Source organism: Megascapheus bottae, chromosome 15 (genome assembly GCF_031878675.1).
Source record: "Megascapheus bottae isolate mThoBot1 chromosome 15, mThoBot2.hap1, whole genome shotgun sequence".
NCBI classification, from domain to species: domain Eukaryota; kingdom Metazoa; phylum Chordata; class Mammalia; order Rodentia; family Geomyidae; genus Megascapheus; species Megascapheus bottae.
Window position 1 is genome coordinate 58464662 of NC_143523.1, and position 26449 is coordinate 58491110.

The 26449-nt window shown below is 48.8% G+C and overlaps 2 protein-coding genes across 2 annotated transcripts in view; one reads left to right on the plus strand and one right to left on the minus strand.

Annotated features, from left to right (window-relative positions):
• The window catches only part of Rassf4 (Ras association domain family member 4), a 30469-nt gene extending 8387 nt beyond the window's left edge, over nt 1-22082 (plus strand). The window contains exons 2-12 of the mRNA XM_090346794.1: nt 3885-3977; nt 4749-4824; nt 13000-13127; nt 13868-13869; nt 14055-14162; nt 14630-14787; nt 17230-17331; nt 17569-17620; nt 18106-18227; nt 19585-19682; nt 21247-22082. Of these exons, the coding sequence (XP_090202920.1) occupies nt 3916-3977; nt 4749-4824; nt 13000-13127; nt 13868-13869; nt 14055-14162; nt 14630-14787; nt 17230-17331; nt 17569-17620; nt 18106-18227; nt 19585-19682; nt 21247-21307 (969 nt within the window). The 5' untranslated portion in view covers nt 3885-3915 and the 3' untranslated portion in view covers nt 21308-22082. The remainder of the gene's footprint in view (nt 1-3884; nt 3978-4748; nt 4825-12999; nt 13128-13867; nt 13870-14054; nt 14163-14629; nt 14788-17229; nt 17332-17568; nt 17621-18105; nt 18228-19584; nt 19683-21246) is intronic.
• On the minus strand, nt 8326-9023 carry Depp1 (DEPP autophagy regulator 1). Its single transcript, XM_090346791.1, has one exon. The coding sequence runs from the start codon at nt 8940-8942 to the stop codon at nt 8355-8357; it is 588 nt and encodes a 195-aa protein (XP_090202917.1). The 5' UTR covers nt 8943-9023; the 3' UTR covers nt 8326-8354.
• Nucleotides 22083-26449: the final 4367 nt, after the last annotated feature.

Consider the following 26449-nt stretch of genomic DNA (forward strand, 5'->3'; position numbering starts at 1 on the left):
CCTTCTAGCAACAGCGCCAGTTAGAACATGTGTCCTTTTGGGGCAATCTGCACATTAATTCCTAACTGTGCTGTGACCCACCATTTCCTCCCCACCCCCCAGTAAGTACTGTCACGTGGGTTCCTGGGAAGAAGAGGGCAGTGATCCCAGAGTCACTTCAGAGACATCCAGCTTTAACCAGTAGAATGTAACTCATAAATACTTGGACTAGTGGCTTCCTGTGAAATATCAGATCTGTGTTTGATTCCACACTACCAGGGTCCCTCAATGGAGTCACTTCTCAGCATGGTTACATTTTGTATTCCTGTTGTATGTACACAATTCTGCAAGTGCTGAGCTATGAGAATCCCTCTCATATAGACATATACATATGTATATATATATATGTTTATATAGACATTTATTTATTTCAAGCAGACATTCTGTAATCTCAGATTCTTAGGGATTGAGCTTCTTTATGGCAGAGCAAACCTGAAGGGCCAGTGCTTCTTTCTGAGGAAATATTTGCTAAGAGCCCTCAGGGAGCCACAGGCTCACGCCTGTAATCGTAGCTACTAAGGAGGCTGAGATCTGAGGATGAGGTTCAAAGCCAGCCCAGCAAGAAACATTCATGAGACTCTTATCTCCAATTAACCACAAAAAACAAACAAAAAAAACCCACAAGTGGAGCTCAAGTGGGGGCTCAAGTGGTAGAGTACTATCCTTGAGCCCTTGAGCTGGGGAATGGTGCCCAGGCCCCCAGGTTCAAAACCTATTACCTGCATACACACACACACACACACACACACACACACACACACACACACACACACACACACAATCTAACAATTCAATCAAACCCTTGATTGAATTGTTCCGTCACCAGACAGCTACTTGCAGGGTCCTGCCATGTCCCAGGCCCTGCCTGGTTCTGGACACAGGTTCTAAAAGCAGAGGCCCTCTGCTGAATTGGGAGTCAGGAGGAGGCTCCATGACAGAGCCATGCTGCCCCCTGCTGGCCAGCCTCTGCTCCAACAGGAAAGTGCACAAATCTTCCTCAAGCTGAATAGGATTCTGCCCGCAAGGGTTTGAGGAACCTGCAGAACAGAAAGCCACTGGTCATTCATTCAGTGAAGGGGGACCCAAAACCCTATTCAGAGATCCCTGCTGCCCCTGAGGATGATGGAGCGATCGAGCCCTTGTTCTGGTCTCCATAGCCCTCTGTGAAGGAGCTGGGCTCTGGTCAGCCCAGGTAACCTGGAAACCTATCTCCTTTTAAACCTTCCATCTGCTGCTAAGCACACCCCTGCTTCTGTAATCAGGAGCCGACTGAGGGCGGAAGCAACACAGAGGGGAAAAAGAAGGCTGGACTGGATGGATTGGAGACAGAGCCCCAGGGGGCAGAGAGCTCTGTTTTTTCTGTGCGTGCGTGTGTGTGTGTGTGTGTGTGTGTGTGTGTGTGTGTGTGTGTGTGCATGTGTGAATGTGTTCTGGTCCTGGGGCTTTTACGCAGGGTCTGGGTGCTATCTCTGAGATTGTTTGCACCAAGCTAGCTCTACTGCTTGAGCCAGAGCTCTACTTCCAGCTTTTTAATTTTGGGTGGTTAGTTGGAGATAAGTTTCACTGGCTTTTCTGTCTGGACTGGCTTCAAACCACCATCCTCAGATTTCAGCCTCTTGGGTAGCTAGGATTACAGGTGCCTGTGAATGCTCTGCTTTAACAGGCCCCAAGAAGAAGAAGCTTTGTATATGCATAGGTGGCAGTGTTTTCCGGGCTGGATCCTACACTGGGGTTCACAAATGGAGTGACCTCTGTTAGTGGGGGGACACAGTATGCATCCTGCACCCATCCCCCTAGAAAATGGTAGGCCTTCTAATCTATGGCTTTACTTTCTGCAGACTCTGTTACCTGGCATCCACTTCAGTCTGGAAATAGCTAAGTGGAATCTTCTAGCAGTGAACAGTTGCTAAGTTTTAAGTGATAGGCATGAGTAGCATGATGAAATCTTCCTTCCTGGATGTGAGTAACCCCTATGTACACGTCCAGTGTCTTACTTACTGGTGGGGCTTGAACTCAGGGCCTGGACACTGTACCATAGCTTTTTCATTTAAGATTGGTCAACCACTCCGGAAAGCAGTATGGTGATTCCTCAAAAGACTAAATATAGAGCTCTTCTATGACCCAGCAATCCCACTCTTGGGTATTTACCCAAATGTCCGGAAACAAGGATATACTAAAGCAACTAGCACAACTATGTTCATTGCAGCACTATTTACCATAACAAAGATATGGAACCAACCAGATGCCCCTCAGTGGATGATTAGATCAAGAAGATGTGGTATTTATACACATGGATTTCTATGCTGCCATCAGAAAGAATGACATCACCCCATTTGTAAGGAAATAGAAGGACTTGGAAAAAATCCTATTAAGTGAAGTAAGCCAGACCCAAAGGAACATAGGCTCAATGGTTTCCCTCATTTGTAACAATTAGTACACACCTAGGGCTCTCCTAGAAGAGGATTACAATAAGGCAGAACCTAGATGCATAAGGTCATATAGGATGAGACTAAATGAAATGAACTTTAGGATATGGAAACAAGAGCTTTATCTTGTGTGATTGTTGTTCTAAATGTACTATGGTATTTCTCTTCTCTTTTTCTGCCCTTATGGTTAATTTCATGTTGTTGCTGTATCTGACTTTGTTACCTGGTATATTGTATATACCAGAGGGTACTACCAAGGCCTGACATCTGTCCATGTGCAGGAGGGAAGGGAAGGGGGTGGGGAACAAGATGATTGGGAGGGGGTGAGGGGGGGAAGGAAACAGGGACAAAAATATGAGAAGAGCTATCAGTGTGCAAGAAGTAATGCACCTCCTATCTGACCAATGTAACTGTAACCCCTCTATACATTATCCCAACAATTAAAAAAAAGACAAAAAAAAAGATTGGTGCTCTACCCCTTGAGCCACACCTCCATTTCTGTCTTTTTGCTGGTTAATTGGAGATCAGACACTCATGAATTTTTCTGTCCTGGTTAGCTTTGAGCCCCAATCTTCAGATCTTAACTTCCTGAGTAGCTGGGATTACAAGGGTGAGCCCCAGTACCCAATGAGCAGATGAAAATCCTTGATTTAATAGGATTGAGAAAACAAATCAAACAACGGTATTGTTAGGATCTACACAATTTCACAGAGATGAAAGGACAAGAATGGAAGGGGTAGCAGTGATCAAGATACATTGTTGCTTTAATCTGACTTCTAGAGCCCAAACCCCTTTGCATACTACTCCAAAAAAAAAAAAAAGATTTATAAGACTACCAAAACCCAGATGCACGATGCTCATAATCTGAGTTGTTAAACGGAAAACTGAAACCCTTTTGTATAACCACTTAAAATTAAAAAATAAGAGCCAGGAACTGGTGGCTCACGCCTACAATCCAAGCTACTCGGGAGACTGAGATCTGTCTTACCATGATGTAAAGCCAACCGAGGCGGAAAAGTCCACGAGATTCTTTAACCTCAGTTAACCACCAAATAGCCGGAAGTAAGAGCAGTAGAGCACCAACCTTGAGTGCAAAACCAAAACATGAGTGAGGAGCCCTAAGTTCAAGCTCCAGTCCACACACACACACACACACACACACACACACACACACACACACTTGGTGGTCATGGGAAGGAAGCGCCTGGTTTGATTGCTTGGGAAATGATCCAGGTTCCTGGGGATTGGGTAGAATTTTCCAGAGTGATCACAGGGACCTCGTGTTGAGGCCCCCAGCTCAGCCACCTGCACATGGACAGATGTCAGGCCATGGTAGTACCTTCCAAATCAGTGCTGTGTCCTGCACGCAGTCCTCAGCCAGTACTAGGTACGTACTCATTGACTCCATGCTTCCTGCAGGTGACCTCCAGGTCTGCAGAAGAAGCTGAAGATGAAGGAAGATGGTTCACTCTGCTCTCAGGTGCCCATCAGCGACAGCAAGCACATTCTCAAGTAAGCCTGGGTGTGCAGGAAAGATGGTGCCCAACCTCCACACGGCTCCTCCCCTCGGGGTTCACAGGCAGAGGAGACTGGGGCTCTGTTGTATGTATGTGTGTTCTATGCATGTGATCATGTACCTTGGGTCAGGGTGAGATTTTCTGTGGGTCTTCAGGGTGTGGGTTGGGCCTCCCCTCTACAAAAACAAGACAGAACAGAGGCCCCTGCAGTAGCCTGCCTGCCTGCCTGCCTTCCTTCCTTCCTTCCTTCCTTCCTTCCTTCCTTCCTTCCTTCTTTTTCTGTATTCTCTCTCTCCTCTCTCTCTTTCTTTCTTTTTCTCTTTCTTCCTTCTTTCTTCCTTTGCCAGTCCTCAGGTTGAACTCAGGGCCTAGGCACTGTCCTTAAGCTTTCATAAGACTAGCACCCTGCCACTTGAGCCACAGTACCACTTCCACGAATCTGGCCCTTAATATCATTTCTTTACATGGCCCAGGCAGGCTGCTCATGAGGCTGAGATATAAGGATCCTGGTTCTAAACCTGCCTGGGCAGGAAAGTTGGTGAGACTCGTATCTGCAATGAACCAGAAGTGAAGGTGTAGTTAAAGTGGTAAAGTGTAAGCCTTGAATTGAAAAAACCAAGTGAGAGCATGAGGCCCTGAGTTCAAACCTCAGTACCCCCCCCCACACACACACATGCACACAAACACACACACTGAAACCCATGACGCCTAAGGCCTTGTCGGGCCTCCTCAACCCCCAAGTGTGATGCTTGTCTTTATGTTTCAGGTCGGAGCTCTTAAGCCTGCTGAAGACCTACAATTGCTATCATGAGGGCCGCAGCTTCCAGCTCCGACACCGAGAGGTGAGGCCTGCGGTCTGCGTCTGCGGGCAGACCAGCCTTGGGGACCCACATCCACGGGGTCACTTTTCATCCTGCTTTGCTGATAGCAGCCCTCATCACATGGTGGCTTCAGGTGCCCCATCTGGACAATAAGTTAGACAGTGGCCCGGTCACTTTCTAGCTCAGGCACAGCTTATAGCCGTCAGGAGGCAGTTGAACCATCCCTGTTGGAGCTCAGGGCGGAGAGAAATGACCTTGTGGACCCTTCCCTCCAGCCAGGACCTTTGTCCTGAGATGTACTGACCCATCGGAGTCCAAAACCTCTGAGTGTGGTTGGATAGGGAGATGCTGAGGCTTGAACTCAGGGCCTGGGCGCTGTCCCTTAGCTGTTTCACTCAAGGATGGCACTCTACCTCTTGAGCAACACCTCCACTTGCAGCTTTTTTGCTGGCTAGTTAGAGATGAAAGTCTCACAAACTTTCCTGACCGAGCTAGCTTTGAACTGCAAGCCTCAGCTCTCAACCTCCTGAGTAGCTAGGATTACAGGCATAAACTATAGCACTAATCCTTTAGAGACTACACAGTCCCTTCCTTCCTCTGAGTCCCAGGCGATTCTGTGACAGGGACCATGGCAGAGTCCACCCCCTCTGTTTCTTCCTGCCCAACCCCAAAGACCAGCTTTTATCCAGCTTGCTGTCTCCCTCTGGTGGCCATCTCCATACATTACACATAGCCAGGCTCATTGCTCCAGACTTAGCACTGAGCACTGGGAGACTTGAAAGGAATTGACCTCACCCCTCTCTCAAGGCCTGGAAGACCACTGAACCCTGGATTGACTACTCCTTTCCACTTCCCTGCTGTGGACATATGTTCCCAGCCTGCCTAGAGTCTTGTGCCCTCTCCCTGCTCACTCCAGCAGCAAAGGACTGGAGAATGTGAGGACTCACTGGAGCAAGAAAGTCCAATTAATCACCAAAAAGTAAGAAGGAAAGCTGTGGTTCAAATGGTAGAGTGCTAGCCTTGAGCAAAAAAGTTAAGGGACAGCTCAAGCCTCAGAACTGGTAAGAATAAAAAAAGGGAAAAGAAAAGAGAAAGAACCTCATCCATCAGGAAGGGAATTCTGCTTGGCCATTCTGTCCATACCAGCATGCAGTACTTCCAAAAGCCCTTTCTCAAGGGATCATTAATCTCTGTCCCATCAGAGGATAGGTGAAGATGTCCCAGAGCTTGCCTCTTCTAGCCTGCTGGCCCTACCTTCTATGTGGTTTTGGGATATAGCAGCCTCTGTGAACATAATGTCGAGTGTCAGTGACTCCTTCTAACCTGGTGTGTGTGTGTGTGTGTGTGTGTGTGTGTGTGTGTGTGTACGCATGCGTTGTTGGTACTAAGGCTTGAACTCAAGACCTGGGTTCTGTCCACTTAGATTTTTTCACTCAAGGCTGGTACTCTGTCATTAGAGCCACAGCTTTATTTCTGGCTTTTTTTAAGTGATTTTTTTCAATATTTATTTATTTATTGAGGTATATGTGGTACTGAGGAATCGAACCTAGGGCTTTGTGCATGTTAGGCGAGCACTCTACCACTAGGCCACACTCTCGGCCCAATTTCTAGCTTTTTCTTGGTTAATTCTGTAGTTAACCAAGATGAATCTCACAGACTTTCCTTCCCCAGGCTGGCTTCAAACCGTGATCCCCAGATCTCAGCCTCTTGAGTAGCTAGGCTGACAGGCTTGAGCCACCAAGACCAGACTCTGACTTGATTTTCATGTTGCTTTATAGAAGAGGCTGCAGCATGCCTGGAGCAAATCTTGTCAGTGGTGAGACGGCCACAGCTGCACATCTACCCTCCCCGGGGGCATTATCACAGATACGGGCTGTCCCTCTGAATTTACAGCAGGTCAGGTGACCAGCGAATTGAGGTTTCTGAGGAGGTATAGCAGGTTCTGACAGATGCAAACATCTGTATTCTCCAAGTTCATTTGGCCAGTTTCCCCAACCCCTGGAGGAAGAGTGAGTGAGATCCCTCATTTTACACATAAGGAAACTGAGGAGATTGCTTCTCTGAAACTTTCTTCATAATATGTGATTTACTTCTGCTTTCTTTTTTCTTTAATTTTTAGTGCTGGTCCTGGGGCTTAAACTCAGGGCCTGGGTCCTGTTCCTGACCTTCTTTTCCTCATGAATAGTGCTTCTACCATTTGAGCCAAAGTTTTACTTTAGGCTTTTTGGTAGTTTATTGGAAATGAAACTCTCATGGACTTTTCTGCCCAGGCTGGCTTTGAACCGTGATCCTTACATCTCAGTGTGAGCCACCCCCATCCAGCTATTTTCTGCCTTTTTGAGGGACCAGTCCCAGGGCTCGAACTCAGGGCCTGACCACTGTCCTTGGGCTTTTCTCAAGGTTAGCGCTCTCCCACTTGAGCCACAGCACCACTTCCAGCTTTTTCTGTTGTACCAAGGACTCAAACCCAGGGCTTCATGCATGCTAGGCAAGCACTCTACCACTAGGCCATGCTCCTGGCCCCATTCTGCTTTCTTATAAACACATTGAAGAGCCAGGAGCCTGTGGGTCATAACTATAAACATAGTTATCGTCAGGAGGCTGAGATCTGAGGTTCATGTTCAGAGTCAATTCAGATAGATGAATCAATCTCTGGCCTGAGTCAGGCGACTTCCTCCCAGTGCAGGGACAGTTCTGGGATGAAAGGATGCTAGTCCTGGGCATTCTCAGTTCTCAGAGACCACAAGGCCTCTTATCCCTGTCCTCACCTCCACCGCCGCCAGGCCACGGGAACCTAGAGTCATTCTGGGATTTCAGTCGTGTTGGCTTTCTTAGTTCAGGGAAGCAGGGCAGTAGGAAGCTGCTGCTCCAAGTCCACGACCAGGAGCCTGACTTTGTGGTGAGGCCCCTGGGTGGAGACAATGAGTAGGGTGGGGAAAAGAGAAGAGCGGGCCCCCAGATCCGCGTGTGTGGCACCCCAAAGACCTGTAGATTCTGTCTTCTAAGCAAGGGACATCTCCAGAGCCATAGCAGGACAGTGTGATGGGGTAAGTTTGTACCCTAGGTGGCCAAGTGACAGCCCCCAGAACTTAGGGGTGCATTTGCTGGGACCTAGTGATTTCTATTGGCCTCATGGAACAAGGATCTGAGGATGGGGGCCAGATAGACCACTGAGGATTCCCCTTGGCCTTGCTCTCCAGCCTCAGAGCAGCTGAGATTACCCCCACAAGCACCTTTATCGCTGGGACCACAAAAGCTAGCCTGAGTACCGCATGCTTCTTCTCATCAGTGCTGGTTGGGAAGCTCTCCCACTGTTTCTCACTGTGCCATGAGAAAGAAAATCAAGTAACAGATACACCAAGTCCCTGTCTTAAGGTGATCAGCTAGAAAAAGCAAAAGCAGATAGCATCGATCCTGGCTCAGGGATGGAGACAGGCCCAGCAGGAACCCATCCTCCTCCTGAGACCTGCTGGAGACCTGGCTATCACAGAGTAGAGACAGGGAGACAGCCACCCAGCCTGCTCCATACACGAGTCTTTATTGGGGAAGGGTCAGAGTTCATGAATCACCGGGAGGTGCAAGTACAGACTTCTAAGGATACTGCTGGGGCGGGGACTACAAGAGGCAGCAGTGGCCCGGCCAGGTGGCTCCGAAGTCCGGCTCTGGTGCCTGTCCTGAGACAGTGCCCTGGCTTCCCAGGATCTCCCTCTGGCCTTGCTTCTGTCCGTATGTCTGCATGTGTCCCAGTGGCCAGCAGTAGGACTGGTCCCCATAGGCAAGCCCTTATTTGGCTGCTTTTCCTGAGAGTCCCCAAAGAGCCAGTCCAGAGGTTCAGCAGTGCCAGCAGAGGGTGCTGTAGGCAGCTGCCCACTGAAGCAGGAAGTTCTGTCCAATTTGGTCACCACGGGGCCGCTCTTCTCATTGGCCCTTGCTGGCCAGTGGGGTCTGTTGAGCCGGCCCCTGGCTGCGATGTTGTCCAGCATAGAAGTTGGTTGTGCCAGCTGACAGATTGACCTCACATAATCGTCCAGGCTCGGGGAGGCTGAGGGCTCCTGCCCAGACCCTCCGGCCAGAATCTCCTCTGAAGTCTCTCGAATTGTGGGTAGATGAGCCATAGACAGCAGGAGTCGGGATCTCATTGCTGCAGACAATCCAAGACAGCAATCTGTAGACAGATTGGAGAAAGGAGGTGAGGGCCTGCAGTCCAGCCTTATCCCTTCTGTATCTCCTCTCCATTGGAGGCGGCAGAGGGCCAATCCACAGCCTGCTCTTCCTTCCTATTCATATGAAAAACTCACAGGCTTGGCCAGGCATCACTGGTGCTCGCCTGTAATCCTAGCTACTCAGGACGCTGAGATCTAAGGATCGAGGCTCACAGCCAGCCTGAGCAGGAAAGTCCATGAGATGCATATCTCCAGTTAACCAGTAAAAAACCCAGGAACAGTCAGGCACTAGTGGTGGCTCAGGCCTGTAATCCTAGCTACTTAGGAGGCTGAGGTCAGAGGATCGAGGTTCAAATGCAGCCTGAGCAGGAAAGTCCAAGAGACTCTTATCGCTAGTGAACTAACAAAAAGCTGGAAATGGAGATGTGTCTCAAGTAGTAGAGCACAAGCCTTGAGTGAAAAAGTCAGGCAAATGAGAGAAGCTCTGAGTGTAAACTCCAGAACCAGTACAATGAAACCATGTGCCTGCCTGGATGCCAGTGGCTCACACCTATAATTCTAGCTACTCAGGGAGGCTGAGATCTGAGAATCAAAGCTTGAACTTCACCTGGGCAGGAAAGTCCATAAGCCTTTTATCACAAGTATATGAATCAGGAGTCAGAGGAAACCAGGTTTAGAATGAGGATCTGCCAATTAGTCACCTTGGCACTTTTAACAAGGTCACTTCTCTAAGCCTCACATCCTTAAAACTGGTTGTAACGGTTCCCTGTGAGCATGCTAAGGAGCACACATGTGGCTCATGCCTAGCTACTCAGGAGGCTGAGATCTGATAATCAGGTTCAAAGCCATCCCAGGCAGGAAAGTCTATGAAACTCTTATTTCCAATTAACCACCAGAAGTGGAGCCATGACACAAGAAGTAGAGTACTAACCTTGAGCAAAAATGCTCGGGGGGGCAGGGGGGCGGGCACTTGAGAGTTTGGCTTAGGTGTAGCGTACTAGCCAAGTGTACACAAAGACCCAGGTTCAGTTCCTCAGTACCAAATACAGAGAAAAGAAGTGGTGCTAAGGCTCAAGTGGTAGAGCTCTAGCCTTGAGAAAGTCCAAGGACAGTGCTTAGGCCCTGAGCTCAACCCCACCAAGGGGGGAAAAAAAACATTGCTCAGGGACAGTGCCCAGACTCTGAGTTCAAACTACAGGACTCTCAAAAGTGAAAAGTTAAATAAATAACAACAACAACAACCAACAAACAAGGTTGCTTGTCAGCACAAAGCCACTGGTTCTGTCCTGATCTACCCTACCGGAAGGCTGACACATTCCAAGCTGAGCATGGCTATCCAGGATTAACACAGCTTTGTGTTTTGCCTGCACATAGAAGCCAACTTCTCTCTTACCTGTAGCTGCCGGGGAGAGTAAGAAAAGCAGGGAGGACAGACCAGAAGAGGTTCGTTTGGTCCCCAGGACTCTCTGTGGTGGAGAGGTGGGAGTTTGGTTCCTCGGAAGAATCTTAAGGACAATGCTCTCTTCTGAGAACCTCGAGGTCTGTGGCTGCTTTTATATCTTCTCTGCAGCCATCAATTACTGTCACAATAGCCCAGAATAGCCATGCTCTGGAAGGCTGGGAGGGCCTGGTAGGCAGGACTGGGCCAGCTGCCAGCCTGGAGAGCTGTTTGTCTTGTGGAAGCTGAGGGTGTTTACACTGAAAGGAAAAGGAGTGGTGCTCATGTGTCCTGGCTGCCTGAGGGCCCTGGGAGAGTCAGAGGGGCCTCATAGACAGCTTTGGGGTCTACCACTGCCTGAAAGTATCACCTACTGTGTGTACTACACGGGCACGCCACCATCCAGGGCTCCCACTGGCTTCTGCTGTGCCCTAGGCCTGCACATGGAAGGTTGATTGAGTGGCATCCATCACACAGGGCCACAGCCTAGATGATTCCTAGGCGTGGATCAGGCAGCCCCTGAGCAGACTGGATTTACAGTCCTGGGGTACAGTATCCTCATGGGGTGCTTTCCAAGGAGAATTTTTTTTCTTTGTGTCTTGTTTTTCTTTCTTTCTTTTCTTATTCACTGGATCACTGTTTATGTATCAAAAACCCCACATACATTATCTGTACTAGTCACTCAAAATATAAGCACGCTGGGGTTACAAGCATGGCTCCAGTGGTAGAATGCTAGCCAGTGAGCAAAAGCATCAGGTATAGAGTTAGAGTCTTAGTCTTGGATCTCAAAAAAAGAAAACAAAAATATAAGCAAGCTACTACCACTCCTTTTTCTTTTTCTTTTTTAAATTTTTTGTTTTCATGCTGTTAGTAGGGTTGAGAGCCTTGGATGCTGTCACTGAACCTTTTTACTCAAGGCTGGCACGCTACCACTGGAACCACAGCTCTATTTCCAGCTTTTTGGTGGTTCTTTGGAGATACAAGTCTCCTGGACTTTCCTGCCCAGGCTGGCTTCAAACCTCAGTCCTCAAATCTCAACCTCCTGAGCAGCTGGGATTATAGATGTAAGCCAACGCACACAGCTTTTTGCTTCTTTCTTAATTGCCTTCTTTAGCAAAGACTGGAAGGTCCTGTCAGAAAGCTGTGTGCATTTTCTGATTATTGTCAGTAGCTCTCCTTCTCTGTGGATGGTGGGGTGCTGGAAACGTAGAAGTGATGACTAACCACGAGATCCACACCGCGAGTTCTGCCAGTTGCAGAGACGTTTTCACCGCACTCTTATGGTGCTTTCACTGCCAATGAGGAGAAATAATTCTTCCACTTAAGCTGTTGGAATGTGAAGTAATCTGATTCCAAGGGCAGGTGAAGGGTTGATGGTTGCCAGGGAGATAGGGAGGGAATGGGGGAGAGGGAAGTGGGAAGTATTGCTTTTTCATATAGAGTTGCAGGGTTAAACTGGAGCATGGCTGGCCCGCACAGGGCTATCCTCTGTACTTGAACAAGTTGAAGGGCCAGGTGCTGGTAGACACACCTCAAATCCTGACCTCTCAGAAGCTGAGCTCTGAGGATTACAGTTGAAAGCCAGCCTGGGCAAGAAAAGCCACAACATTCTTATCTCCACCTAAGCCAGAAGTGGAGCTGGGGCGGAAATGGTCAAGTGCCATCCTTGAATGGAAAAAGCTAAATAAAGGACAGCACTCAGGCCCCAATATCAGCATTCACAAACACACACACACACACACACACACACGCAGGAAGAGTCAGGTTGTGTGTTCAATGTTTTTTATCACAAACCAAATGAGAGAATGTGGGTCCAAGTTAGCTGCCTGTGGAGAAAAGGCACCTAAGCTTTCTGGAAGATTCCTGGAAGTATGAATAATGGGATCTGGCCAGGCTTGCTCATGGGTACTTGGGCCTGAAATAGGTCACAGATAGACAATGAGGGCATGGAGGGTGTGTGTGGAAGCCAGCCCGGCGCCCGGATGCCCATGCCAAGGGCCTTGTGGAGCTGGTGAGGACTGAGCATTCTCTGTGAAGACCGCAGGGAGCCTGAGAGACTGGGGACGTGGGACAAGAGCTTCTGTAGAGATACTGGCAGGGGAACATGGGTCTGCCAATGTTCCAGAAGTCATGAGCAAAAAGATGGACCAACCAGACACAAGTGCCTCACATTTGTAATCCTAGCTACCCGGGAGGCTGAGATCTGAGGTTCCAAGTTCAAAGACTCATCTCTGAAAGTGGCCCACCAGAAAGCTGCAAATGGCTCAAATGGTAGCATACTAGCCTTGAGCAAAAAAGCACCAGGCCCTTCTCTGGAATATGCTTCCTGCTGGACTGCGTGGGGTCCTACGGGACAACTGACTCAGCAGCTCCATCCTGTCCTTGGCCATGTGTCCAGCCAGGCCTGGGTAGAGTTCTGGAAGGCATGTCTCAGGCTTCCTCTCTCAGGCCCTGGCTCTGTGCCTCAGAGCACGTAGAGAGGTGTATCTGGGGACTTGCCTGAGTGACCTGTCAAGATGCTGGGGGATATCGGGGTGGTGACTCTGATGGCCACTGCCCTGGATGGAACTGACCTTTGTGTACTCCTTTTTCCAGGAAGAAGGGGCTTTGATCATCGAGGGGCTTCTCAACATCTCCTGGGGGCTCAGGCGGCCCATCCGGCTTCAGATGCAGGACGACCATGAGCGTGTGCACCTGCCCTCTGTCCCCTGGACACAGCCTGAGTCTAGCTGCTTCCCGTGAGTGCCCAGCATTGGGCAGGGCTAGAGGCCTCCATGAAACTTCTCAGCCAAACTCTACTGTTAGTTCTAGTGTGTCGTCAGCCCCAGGGCTCGGGCATGGGGCATAGTCTGGGCACACACACACACACACACACACACACACACACACACACACACACACCCTGACATTCAGCCTCATTCTGGATGGCCTCCTTCGCTCCCTGAGGAGATTCCCAGCTCTATCATTTCTATTTTGTAATATTGGGAATTGAACCCAAGGCCAAGCACTCTACAGTTGATCTTTTCTCCCCAGCCCATTGGGTTAAAGCAATGAGATAGTATAGATGATAAATTCACACAAATGTACCTACTCCTTCCTTCCTTCCTTCGTTCTTTTCTTCCTTCCTCCTTTCCCTTCCTTTCCTTTTCTTCTTTTCTCTTCTCCTCTTCATTCCTCTTTCATTCTCTCCTTTTCTTTTCTCAGGCTACCTTTAACTCACCAAACTCATGCCTCAGCCTACTGAGTGCTGCAATTATAAACATTCCTATTGCTTCTATTTTAATGCATGCTCGTTTTTGTTAATGTACCTGAATGTAATGTCAGATTCATTTTACTGTTAAAAATGTTTCAGAAAGATTTATAGAAACAAGGCCTGGAGTGTGGCCTAATGGTTGAGTGCTTGCCTAACACACATGAAGCCTTGGGTTCGATTCCTTGGTATCATATACGCAGAAAAAGCCAGAAGTGCTACTGTGACTCAAGTGGTAGAGCTCTAGCCTTGAGAAAGCCCAAGGACAGTATTCAGACCCTGAGTTCAAGCCCCACAACTGACCCCACCCCCCAAAAATTACTCCATTCAGCCTGTTGCTTCATGTGCTTTCTCTTTGAGCTGAGCTGTTGTTATTGACCAGTAGTCACCTGAGCAACAGGATTGTCTCTTTTCAGCAAGGACACCCCACCCCAGAATGGTGGGGATACCACTGAGGAGCCAGGAGCTCAGCCCCTGCACAAGACTGATAGCTCCCGAGAGGGTTCAGGTAAGCAAGACGTGCCAGACCATCTTACCCCAGGTAGAAGAGTGCCTGTCCCCTGACACTGCCTCTGAGGAGCCATTGTCACTGCACTGCCCTGGAGCCCCAAGCCCCCACACCAGGCTTCACTTCATTAAAAGAAAAAAAAGAAAAAGAGCTGGGAGTCCATGGCTCATGCTTGTAATCCTAGACACTCAGGAGGCTGAGATCTGAGGGTTGCAGTTCCAAACCAGCGGGGGCAGGAAAGTCCATGAGCATCTCAGCACCAGTTAACCACCAGAAAGCAAGATGTGACACTGTGACTGAGAGGGGCATAGCACTAGCCTTGAACAAAGGAGCTTAGGAGTAGTGCCCAGGCCCCGAGTTCAAGCCCCACCATCAACGAGATGAATAAGTGCCTGGGGCTGGATGCTTCTGGCTGCTGGGGCCGTGGCAATTGCTGCCTGTTTCTCCTCCATGTTTGGTCCTTACAGGGTCCCTGGAGGAGGAGGAGGAGATCCCACAGCTGCTGCGGACCCAGAGCGATGCCAGCTGCATGGTCCAGAGGAGGCCCAAGTCCCGCACACCCGGCGAGGCCCAGCGGGTGCGGAGACACCGCTTCTCCATCAACGGTCACTTCTACAATCACAAGGTAGTGTCTCTGTCTGGCCAGCATGCCGCAATCACCACCCAGCGTCAGAAGTTCACCAGGAACTTCCCACCCTGACTCCTCAGGAGGACGAATAATGAGTTTCAAGTCACCTCAGCAGGACGTTCTCCACGTCCTGTGGAGTTTAGGCAAGTAAAGCCTAAGGCCGCTGGGCAATATGGCTGACACCTGTAATCCTTGTTACTCAGGAGCCAGCCATCCTTGAGTCTCTTATCTCCAATGAACCTCCAAAAAAGCCAGAGCTGTGGGCTGGGAGTTTGGCCTAGTGGTTAAAGTGCCTGCCTAGCATGCACAAAGACCCGGGTTCAATTCCTCGGTACCACATACACAGGAAAAAGCCGGAAGTGGTGCTGAGGCTCAAGTGGTAGAGCTCTAGCCTTGAGAAAGCCCAAGGACAGAGATCAGTCCCTGAGCTCAAGCCCAGGACTGGCAAAAAATAAAATAAAAAAAAGCTGAAGGCAGATAGTAATGCCTAATTTATTATCATTATTACCGTGACAGTTGGTGGGTTTCATACTTGTAGGAAGGGGCTGTACCAACTAGAGCCACAGCCAGCACCCACCAAGATTACCAAGATTATCTTTACTGCTGTCATTCCCTGAGACAGCCCCTCCCTCCAGCTCCATCGATTGTTTGTTCCTGGGAACACAGTGTATCCAGCTGTCCTTTCTGGTCAATTAAGCCAGCTCCATGAGGTGTGCCCGGGGCACAAGTGTTCCCACAGAACCCAGGCAGCTTCTGATTCCCAGCACTCAGCCTTTTGTTCTAGTATGTATTGTACTGACCTTGGGGAAAGCTCCACTTCCCCATTACATCATGAGTAAACAGAACTGGAGAAGATGTTGATTGTGACTATAAATGGCCTGGCAGCTTGGGTGAGGCCCTGTTGAGAGTGTCCTGTGACTTGCCATATCCTGCTATACAGGGGAAAGTAAGTAGAGGCTTTCCCGTGTGAGCAGCTGCTGTTTCACTCAAGGCTAGTTCTCTACCACTGGAGCCACTGCTCCACTTGTTTTCTGGTGGTCACTTGGAGATAAGAGTCTCATAGACTTGCTTGCTCAGGCTGGCTTGAATTTGCCATCATCCTATCTCAGCCACCTAAGTGGCTAGGATTAAAGGCTTGAGCCACGGTGCCCACTGGGACCAGCTATTGAACACCCCTCCCCCAAGCCTATACCTTCTTTCTAAGGAAAAGGTAGTCATCTTAGGGGGTCCCAAGGGGGATTAAATTCAATACTACATTAAAGTATTCAGCAGCCGGGAGCCAGAGTCTCATGCCAGTCATTCTAGCTACTCAGGAGGCTGAGATCTGAGGATTGTGGTTTGAAGCTGGCCGGGGAAGAAGAATTGTTGAGACCTTTATCTCTAATTAACCACCAAAACCTGAAAGTGGAGCTGCAGCTCAAATGGTAGGGTAGCAGCCTTGTGTAAAAGAGCTTACAGACAGCACCCAGGCCCTGAGTTCAAGATCTAGTACCAGCACACACACACACACACAGAATACAGTGAGTTCCCCAAAACATGTGAAGAAGCCATGTGGCTAGGTAGGGCACGGTGTGGGGGGGAGGTCGTGGGATCCTGTCATACTGCACATGGCATTGTGTAGTCCAGGTGATATTTTCAGATATTTTTACCTTGAAGCACATAGCACAGAAAGAGCTCTGACATGGTACAGTTGAGACAGTAGGCCTAGAATTCTTGTCCAGAGGAAGATTCTGATTCCAGTCCACATCCGAGGAGAAGAGGAAGGGGAAAGGTTGGAGTGGACATCAATTAATGAAGCCAGGACTGACCACATATGGAGCCAAGGGGCTTTTGGAAGGTGGTACTATAGACAGCAGTGTGGAATGTTCTGGAAGGTCTGAAATGAAGGGATGTGCTGAGAAGCTCTGCAGTGTGACTTAAGGGTCTTTCCTCAAACGCTGTGGGGAGATAGCAGCTCTGGGAATCTCCAGATTGTGGAACCAACAGACATCAGGTGATCTGTTCCATTTGGTGAACTAGATCCGAGGACCCAGTAGACTGGCGCTGGTGGACATGTGGCCATCTTTCTTAGGCTCAAGACAGGCACTGTGAGCTGAGAGTTTGGCCTAGTGGTAGAGTGCTTGCTTAGCATGCACAAAGACCCAGGTTCAATTCCTGGGTACCACATACAGAGAAAAGGCCAGAAATGGTACTGTGGCTCAAGTGGTATAGCACTAGCCTTGAGAAAACCCAAGGGCAGTGCTCAGGCCCTGAGTTCAAACCCCAGGACTGGCAAAAAAAAAAAGAAAGAGAAAAACACAGGCACTGTTAGCTTCCTGGTCCCATCTGGGCCAAACAGTGTGCATGAGAGTGGGTATGCTCCCAGGCTCCAGGTGAATCATTGAGAAGCAGCCGGGTCTCCTCCAGGCTGGCTCTGAGCTGACCTTCTGCCCTGCACAGACCTCTGTGTTCACTCCTGCCTATGGCTCTGTGACCAATGTGAGGGTCAACAGCACCATGACCACGCTGCAGGTGCTTACGCTGCTGCTGAACAAGTTTCGGGTAAGCCTGCCCCTGTCCCCGGGGTAAGGGGGCAGCCATGGCTTCAGAATGCTGGAGCTCTGCCTTGTGGGAGTGGAGCTGGCAAAGCTGGGGTTGGCTGCTCATTTTCTCTGCTAAGAGAGTATCCCTGGAATTTTAGGCAGAGGGACAGGTCTTGGGGCTTTGTGGCTTTGGAGGCTGTGGCTCCTCTGTTCCCCTTTATCTCCAAGACCTGTGTCTGACTTTCTGTGACTGCAGGTGGAAGATGGCCCCAGTGAGTTTGCACTCTACATCGTCCATGAATCTGGTGGTAAGTGCCAGCTTCCGCTTCCGGGTCATACAAGGATCAAGGCAAGCTTGTAGCCAGTGCTTTCTCTGTAAAGGGCCCTGGCCTGGCTGGTTTGGCTGATTTGGCAGCCCTCTGCCCTCTACCTCACACATCTCTTCTCCAACCCATACCCAGGCATACTGCTCTTGCTCTCAGAATGTCATGATAATGGCAAAGCCTTCACCAGCTGCCTTCTTCTTGTTGTTTGTGATGGTTGTGGGGCTTACGTTTGGGGCTTGGGTCCTATCAGTGAGCTCTTTTACTCAAGCCTAGTGCTTTACTGCTTGAGCCACAGCTCTACTTCCAGCTTTTTAGTAGTTTGTTGGAGGGATAAGAGTTTTGCAGACTTTTCTGCCTGGTCTGCCTTTGAACTTCGATCCATACATCTGAGCTTCCTGACGATGACAGATGTGAGCCACCAGCACTCAGCCATTGTATATGACTTCATACAATGCCTTCTCTTCTAGAGAGGACCAAATTAAAGGACTGTGAGTACCCGCTGATTTCCAGAATCCTACATGGGCCCTGTGAGAAGATTGTCAAGATTTTCCTAATGGAAGCTGACCTGGGCGAAGAAATCCCTCATGATGTGAGTGGCCTGCCGCTGAAGCCTGTTCCTTGGGGAGGGCTAGGAGGTCACAGGAGCTTTGAAGGTGACCTTGGCCACAAGAACATCCTCTGGGGTGATGCTTTCCGGACTTCCGCAGCCATTCCTCAGCCTCCAGCTGAGGCCTCCAGCTACACACACACCTGGCTTAGGGGAAAGAGGAATTAGGGTCCAGAAAAAAACATAACCCTACCAGCTCTGTCCTTTTTCTCTCAGGCAGATAAACTCTTTTTTTTTTCTTGTGACAGCCAGTCCTGGGATTTGAACTCAGGGCCTGAGTGCTATCCCTGAGCTTCTTCTCAAAGCTAGCACTCTACCACTTGAACCACAGCACCACTTCCAGCCTTTCCTGGGTAGTTTATTGGAGATAAGAATCTCATAGAGTTTTCCTGCTCAGGCTGGCTTTGAACTTTGATCCTCTAATCTGAGCCGCCTGAGCAGCTACGATTACAGGTGTGAACCATTAGAGCATTGTTGTAATTACATTAAACCCACACAAAAACTCCTTAGGTAGGGCCCAATATGAGCCCTTGCAAGGAAAGGAGGTATTTAAGTCTCACTGATAGTCCAAGTACTGACCAGTGGATAAACAGGCTTCCAAACTCCATGGCAGAAGACCGTGAGCAGGCCAGGTGCCCCACCCGTTCAGCCTTCCCATAGGACTGGTAGAGCTTTACTCCTTTGTTAGAAACAATGGTGATTCTGTTGCCCAGCCATCACCCCCTCCCCCTCCCTCCGCCTGCCCACCTCCCCTCTGAGAACAGCCACTGGACAGTGCTATAGTAGTGAATGCTTTTCCTAATATTTAGCTCAGCATTTCCTCCCAGGAATAATAGTTGCCTTTGAGAAGAACAAAAAAAAGAAAAGAAAAGGTTCCTATTTTTCCACAACACAAATCAAAATGGAGTTGGGAGTAGGCTGAAAAGAGGAACAGATTCTGTGGTCTTAAGACATTGGCCTGAGGAGAGAAAAAAGACATTTTTTTTTTAAGATTTCAATCTGGCTTTTATTTTGTGTCATTTTAGCAAACAGAAATGGTCATCATTGCACAGAAATAAAATATAAGAAAATATAGAAAAATGACATTTTAAAAAGCCAGGTACTGGTGGTCCATGCCTATAATCTGTGATTCAGAAGGCTGAGATCTGAAGATCCTGATTCAAAGCCAGCCTAGCGCAGTTAAGACTCTTATTTCCAATTAGCTACCCCAAACCCTAACCTTGGGAGAAAAGAAAGCTCAGGGTCAGCACACATACCCTGAGTTCAAACTCCAGGACTGGCACCCCAAATAATTGGGCTTCTGGTTTCATTCACACCAAAATGTTCTTGGATTTTCTAGGTCGCCCAGTACATTAAGTTTGAAATGCCAGTGCTGGACAGTTTTGTTGAAAAGTTAAAAGAAGAGGAAGAGAGAGAAATAATCAAACTCACCATGAAGTAAGCAATACCACCTAAGCCAGTGGTGGGTTCCAGTCATGTGTATAGGGCTCCTTTGTGCTGGGTGGGGAAGGGCTTCTCCTCTGAAGGCATCAGGTGGGCTTGCTGTTTGGGAAAGCCTGGTAACCCTAGCATCCTAGCTTTGCTGTCTGGCCCCAGCTCAGTACTGACATCAAGCTGAGGAGGGAGCCTGCCAAAATAGAGGGGACATCTCCCCAAATGGAGCTTGAGGTGCAGGAGCGGCACAGCAGAAAAGGCACGGGCAGGAGTGTGGTAGCTGTGGGAGGGAGGGTTTTATTGATTTGATTTTGTTTTTACCAGTCATGGGGCTTGAACTCGTGGCCTGGGTGCTGTCCCTAAGCTTTTATGCTCAAGCCTAGCACTCTTATCACTTGAGCCACAGTTCTACTTCCAGCTTTTTGGGAATTCATTGGAGATAAGAATCTCACAGACTTTCCTGCCCCGGCTGGCTTTGAACCACGATCCTCAGACCCAGCCTCCTGAGTAGTTACGATTATAGATGTGAACCACTGGCACCTGGCTTGTTTTTATGTTTTTTTTGTTTTGTTTTGGTTTTTGTTTTTGGGGTGTGTGTGTGTGTGTGTGTGTGTGTGTGTGTTCTGGGGCTTGAACTCAGGGCTTGGGTGTTAACCTTTAGCCTTTTTGCTCAAAGCTGGTGCTTTACCACTTGAGGTAGACCTCCACTGCTGGTGTTTTAGTGTTTAATTGGAGATAAAAGTCTAATAGACTTCACTTCTGCCCATGATCCTCAGGTCTCAGCCTCCTGTGTAGCTAGGATTACAGATGTGAGCCACCAGTGCCTGGCCATTCCAGGCTTTTCGAGTTGAAAAGAAGCTAGAAATCTAGGTCCTAGTCCATCTGCTCATGTGACACTAGTTAGTAGCAGAGTCAGACTAGAACACAGACTGATCCTGCTCTACCACTCCAGCTCTTCCTGCCCCGGAATACTCCTGTGTGTAGTGGGCTTTGAAATAGAATTGCCATCCTTCCGGGTTTTCGTTGTTGTTTGGTGTGTGTGTGTGTGTGTGTGTGTGTGTGTGTGTGTCTGTATGTCTGTCTGTGTCTGTCTTTGGGCATGAACTCAGGTCCTGGGTATTGTCCCTGAGGTGTTTTTTGTTGTTGTTGTTGTTGTTTTGTTTTGTTTTTCTCTCTAGGCTAATGCTCTACTGCTTGAGCCATACTTCCATTTCTGGCTTATTTTGGGTGGTTAATTGGGAACAAGATTCTCACAGACTTTCCTACCTGGGCCAGCCTTAAACCTCAGTCCTCAGATGTCAGCCTTCTGAATATTTAGGATAACAGATGTGAGCCACCGGGTCCTGGCTTAGCATTGTGCTCTGAAGGTCTATGAGGTCTGCAGCCCTGCTGGCCCTTAATAAGAGGGCCCAGGCTGCTCCCCTGCTTGGTGGAGGGCAGCTGATGGTGGGCCATTAGCCAGTTGGGATCAATGTTTTCCAGAACCAGACAGCTATATATGCCCTCCTTCCTTCCCTCCCTCCTGCCTCTCCTCTGCTCCAACCTTAGACTCCCTGTCTCCTTCCAGGTTCCAAGCCCTTCGTCTGACGATGCTGCAACGCCTGGAACAGCTGGTGGAGGCCAAGTAGCCAGCCTGGCTCTTCAGATGTCTCCAGTGACAACCACATGAGGAGTCCCTGTGGCTCAACCTGGCTACTGACTGATGGCTTCTGTTGAACCTGGAGGAACCCAGCACCTGTACTACCTTGCCCAAAGCCTGGGTAGCATTTTTGCACCCCTCTCCTCATCCCCATGGGAACCCCTTTCCAGGGAGCAGATCGAGACCCAAGGAGCCAGGAATATGCCAGCTGAGTTCTGTGTGTGAGGCTAGCCTGCCCCTGTAACACCGGCCATGTTCATGTGACTGATTCATACACCTCTCTTGCTCAGGAGAGCAGCACCTGACCCATCCCTCTGGGCCTGAACTTTATCTGCCTGCCCAGAGCCCCACACAGTCTTGAGCTCCTGTCACCATCCACATGAGCCACAGGATCCTGATCTTCTCCTGGGCCATGTGCCAAGCAGGGCTGCCAGCACGTGTGGATGCCCCCTGCTTCCAGCCATCATGTCATCACAGCATCCCTCACCTCCAAACCTTTCATGGCCTGGCGCTCCCTCCCTCCAATACAGGTGTGAGATCTGCAATATGACCACTGGAACCCCATCTGATAGCTGCAGAAGTGTCCCAGCTTATCAGCAAGACCCACGGACTTCTGTATGTGTGTGTGTGTGTGTGTGTGTGTGTGTGTACGTGTGTGTGTACACGTGGTCCTGCACCTGCCAGTACTGAAGCTTGAACTCAGAGTCTGGGCTGGTGTCCCTAAGCTTTTCCACTTGAGCCACAGTCCCACTTCCAGCTTTTTTTGGAAGCCCAGGCTGGCCTCAAACCTGAAATCTCAAGTCTCAGCCACTACAGGAAACATTTCAACTTAATCAGCCAGGGAAAGTGGCTCACCTGGCACTCAAGGGCTGGCAGAGACTGGAAGGCAGTGCTCTGTGCCCCCATCTCCCCCACTCTCCTGTGGACCTCTGTGTGCCTCTTACACTCTGGCACCTGAGCCTTGCACCTCTAGTGGGCAGAAGGCAATTTCCTATACTTCTCTGAAAAGCAGGGCAAAGAGGAGAAAAGTCTGTTTAGGGACAAAAAGGCTTTCAATTCCCCTGGGGCCAGATACTGGACAATTTGTGTTTGTTGACTGCAAGAGAATTTCTGGAATTAATGAGAAAAGCCTTTGCAAAATTATGCAAGAGTTTACGTCAGTCCTGTGAGTGTTTGTCTAAAAGGAAAGCAAACTGGAGATCAAATTGTTTTCTTTTTGGGTGTAGAGGTCCATGGACTGCAGATTTAAAGGGAGAAGCCAAGAAGGCTGGAGATGGTAAGAGAGATGTCATCTCTGGTGCGTGTCCAGCCTCTGAATGGGCTTGTGAAGAACAGAACTTGTAGACAACCACTCTTCAGAATGGACTTTGCTCCAGGTTTCTCTGGACCCAGCTCCATCATCTGAGAGACACACAGATGCCAGGGAAGGACTAGACAAGGTTTTCTTATCTCCTCCACTTTGGCAATGTGGTGTCTTAGGTGTTCCATTAAACATGTGCTGGATCAGGAGAAGTGAAGTCACTTCTTTTTCCTCTACTTGGGCTTGGGCCTGGTCCCTTCACATTTTTACTCAAAGTTGGTGCTCCATACTGGAGCTATACTTCCAACTTTTAGGTTTGGGGGTGTGATATGATTCTCTTGGACTTTCCTGCCCAGGCTGGCTTTGATTTATGATCCTCAGATCTTAGGCTCTTGGAAAGCCGGGATTGCAGGTGTGAGACACCAGCACCTGGCTGACCTTGATCTAATCAGAAGCACACAGGGCCATAACTGGCACCAGCCGTGACATTGACCTGTTGACTGTTTCACTTGAAGGAGGCTGGGGTTTGGTGTGCCTCTCATGTCTAAAGCACCAGGAAGGTCAATATTGATGGTCTGGAAGTTACAGGATTTCCTCACCAGAAGGGTCTCAGGAATCTTCTACTGAGGAGTTCAGGAGAAACTAGAAAATGAATCAAGTCAGGTGTAGTGGCTCATGCCTGTAAGCCTAGCTACTAAGCAGGCTGAGCTCTGAGGATCATACTTCAAAGCCAGCCCAGGCTGAAGAGTCCATGAGACTCTTCAATTAGCCACTCAAAAGCTCAAAGTGGAGAATACCAACCTTGAGCAAAGGCCCCAAGTTCAAGCTCCAGTATTAGAACGGAGAACAAAAGAGTAGAAAAGAGAGAGATGGAAAGAGTGGGGAGGGAGGGAGAAAGAAGGAAGAAAAGGGGAAGGAAGGAAAGAAAGAAAGCAAGGAAGAGGAAAGAAAAGAAATCAAGCAGGAAATCCCAGACAATTTTACTTTTTGTATTTACAACTTTACGCTCAAGTCTAGGACAATTACCTATCCATTGCTCTGTTGCATAGTTGGCCCTAAAAGACAGACAGAGCCATGGTGTCTCATTAGGATAGGCAGTCCTGACATTGTGGGTGTATGAAGACCAGTGAAGCAGAAACTCAGGCAAGTTCCTAGAAAAGTTCTGCTCGAGGCAGAAGCAGTTTTTTCAGGGAATGTAGGGGGAGATTGCAGGTTGGTCTAGGAACAAGATCAAAGATGCTTTGAAATCAGGAAATCTTGTAAGCATCAATCAGCCTGATTAGTTGCTTGATTTTTGCAATTGTTCAAATATGATGTAAGGCCTTTTTAGCTAAATGCCAGTTTGTAAATCATTATTCTCAAAATGGATTTCTGAATATCACAACTAAAGATGAATCTCGAGGAAAACTGCACAGAAAAGGAGAAAACAAAAACAAACCACTTTCACAATGCCCAGAGAGCTTCACAAATCTTTTCATCAACACATTTGTTTGTCAGACGCCATCAGTCAAGCTGCTAATTAGAGGGTTTCTAACAGGAGATTTTAGATATCAGATACTGGGATAGCCTGCTGTCTTGGGAGAAGTTCAGTGCCAAGGATTGCTCACATGTTTCTTCAATCTCAAACAATGATGGTATCCAAAGATAACAGGGCAGGGGCCGGAAGTTTGGCCTAGTGGTAGAGTGCTTGCCTAGCATGCAGGAAGACCTGGGTTCCATTCTTCCGTACCACATACATAGAAAAAAAAGCTGGAAGTGGTGCTGAGGTTCAAGTGGGTAGAGCTCTAGCTTTGAGAAACTCCAAGGACAGTGCTCAGGTCCTGAGCTCAAGCCCAGGATGGGCAAAAAAGAAAAAAATAAAAATAAAGGACCAATCCCTGCCTTCCCCAAATGCCATCTTCTATCCTGGGACTGTCAGCCCAGCCCTCAGGGATCAGAGAAGGTTAACAAACAACCCAAGATGAAATGGACACAATTGTGAAAGGTCTGAACTCAGGAAAAGGAAAAACAGAGTTGTTTGTCCAGAACAAATGGCCAGAAGTACGGGAGGGGGGGGTGGTTCCAGCTTGTTTTTCTGTAGTTGATAATCATCTGCTTAAAGTGTTTGCCAGAAAGTGGATTGAAGATCTTCTCATTGTCAAAACAAAACAAAACCATTTATCCAGGATACACCTCTGCCTCTAGTCCCAGGGAAATAAGACCAAGACTTATTATGCAGTCTGGCCAGTTTATCTGTAGAGGACCTGGGATTCAGCCAAATATGCCCTGGGTGTGGGCACTGACGCCCTGCAGCTGCTATGGAGGCAGGATGTCCTTGTTGGCGGGGTACTAAGTAGCAGTCTCTCCCTTCTCACCCCCACCACCCCCAACCCCATCTGTCAGCCCCTAGGTAGCTATTGGGCCGGAAGCTCCCGTGTAAAACAGCCAGATACACACACTATATTTAGGCCCTCAGAGATGTGTTCTGGATGTGTGCCAGCTGTTGACATGCCCGCAGACCCACAGTATAGCATGCAGGGCTGGACTTGCACCCTCTGGGGGCTTTCTTCTCAGGGAAGTTTATTGCAGCCCTGAAATGGGAATTCCCACTTCCTTTCTCAGAGAGCCCAAAGGAAACAGAAATCTTGGGCTGAATAAGGGTCACTGTCCAGGGTCCCTGGATGGGGGACTGCTCAGTTAGAGACAGACCTCCTTAGGCTTGAGCTTGGTGTATATGAGTGGGCTAGAGGCAGTGACTCATATCTCTCATCCCAGCTACTCAGGAGGCTGCAGTGTGAGGCTCCAGGTTCAAAGCCAGCGTGGACAGGAAGGTCCTTGAGACTTTGATCTCAATTCACCGCCAATAAGCCAGAAGTGGAGCTGTGGCTAAGTGCTTAGTGTGTCAGCCTTGAGTGAAAAAGCTAAGTGATAGCATGTAGGCCCTGAGTTCAAGCCCAAGTATCAGCACACACACACACACACACACACACACACACACACACACACACACACACACACACAGGCCTTGGGAAATAGCAGCTGTCTTGCTAGGAGGTATCCCATCCTGGAACATTCTTCTGGAATAAGCCTTCAAATACGATCACACTCAGAGGCACAGTGACCCCTGCTGGGCAGTTTCCCAGAGAAACCCCAGCCAGTGAGATGTCCAGTGAAGAGTGTGGCCTGTGTTCCAGCCTCCTCCTTCATCCTCGGCTTTTTGCTTGGATATCTAAGGTGCCACAGCCCATCATTTAATTTACTTAAAAAGAAACTGGAAGTCAAGTGCTGGTGACTCATGCCTGTAATCCTAGCTACTCAGTAGGTTGAAATCTGGGGAACCGCAGTTCAAAGCCAGCCTAAGCAGAAAAACCCACAAGACTCTTATTTTCAATTAATCAGCAAAAACCTAGAAGTAGAGGAGTGGCTCAAGTGGTAGAGCCTTGGATGGAAAAGGCCAAGCAACAATACAAATCCCTGATTTCAAGCCTCAGTTACAACACACACAAATATTAATGCAGCAAATATTTACCTGCTAAGCACTCTACTTAGCACTGCAGACACACGGCAAACTAAGAAGACCCATCATGGCAGTTAATATCACTGTAAGGTTGTTTCTGAGTTCGGAAGCCTTTTGAGAATTAAAAGGGATCACTGTGTTCTGTAACAAAAGGCAGTACAAGCTGGGCACCAGTAGCTTATGTTGCCATTCTAGCTAGTCAAGAGGCTGAGACCTGAAAGCCACAGTTGGAAGCCAGCCCAGGCAAGAAAGTCTTAGCAATTCATCTCCAATTAACTCCCAGAAAACTGGAAGTGGTTCCTAGTGGTAGAACACTATCCTTCAGCAAAAGAGAC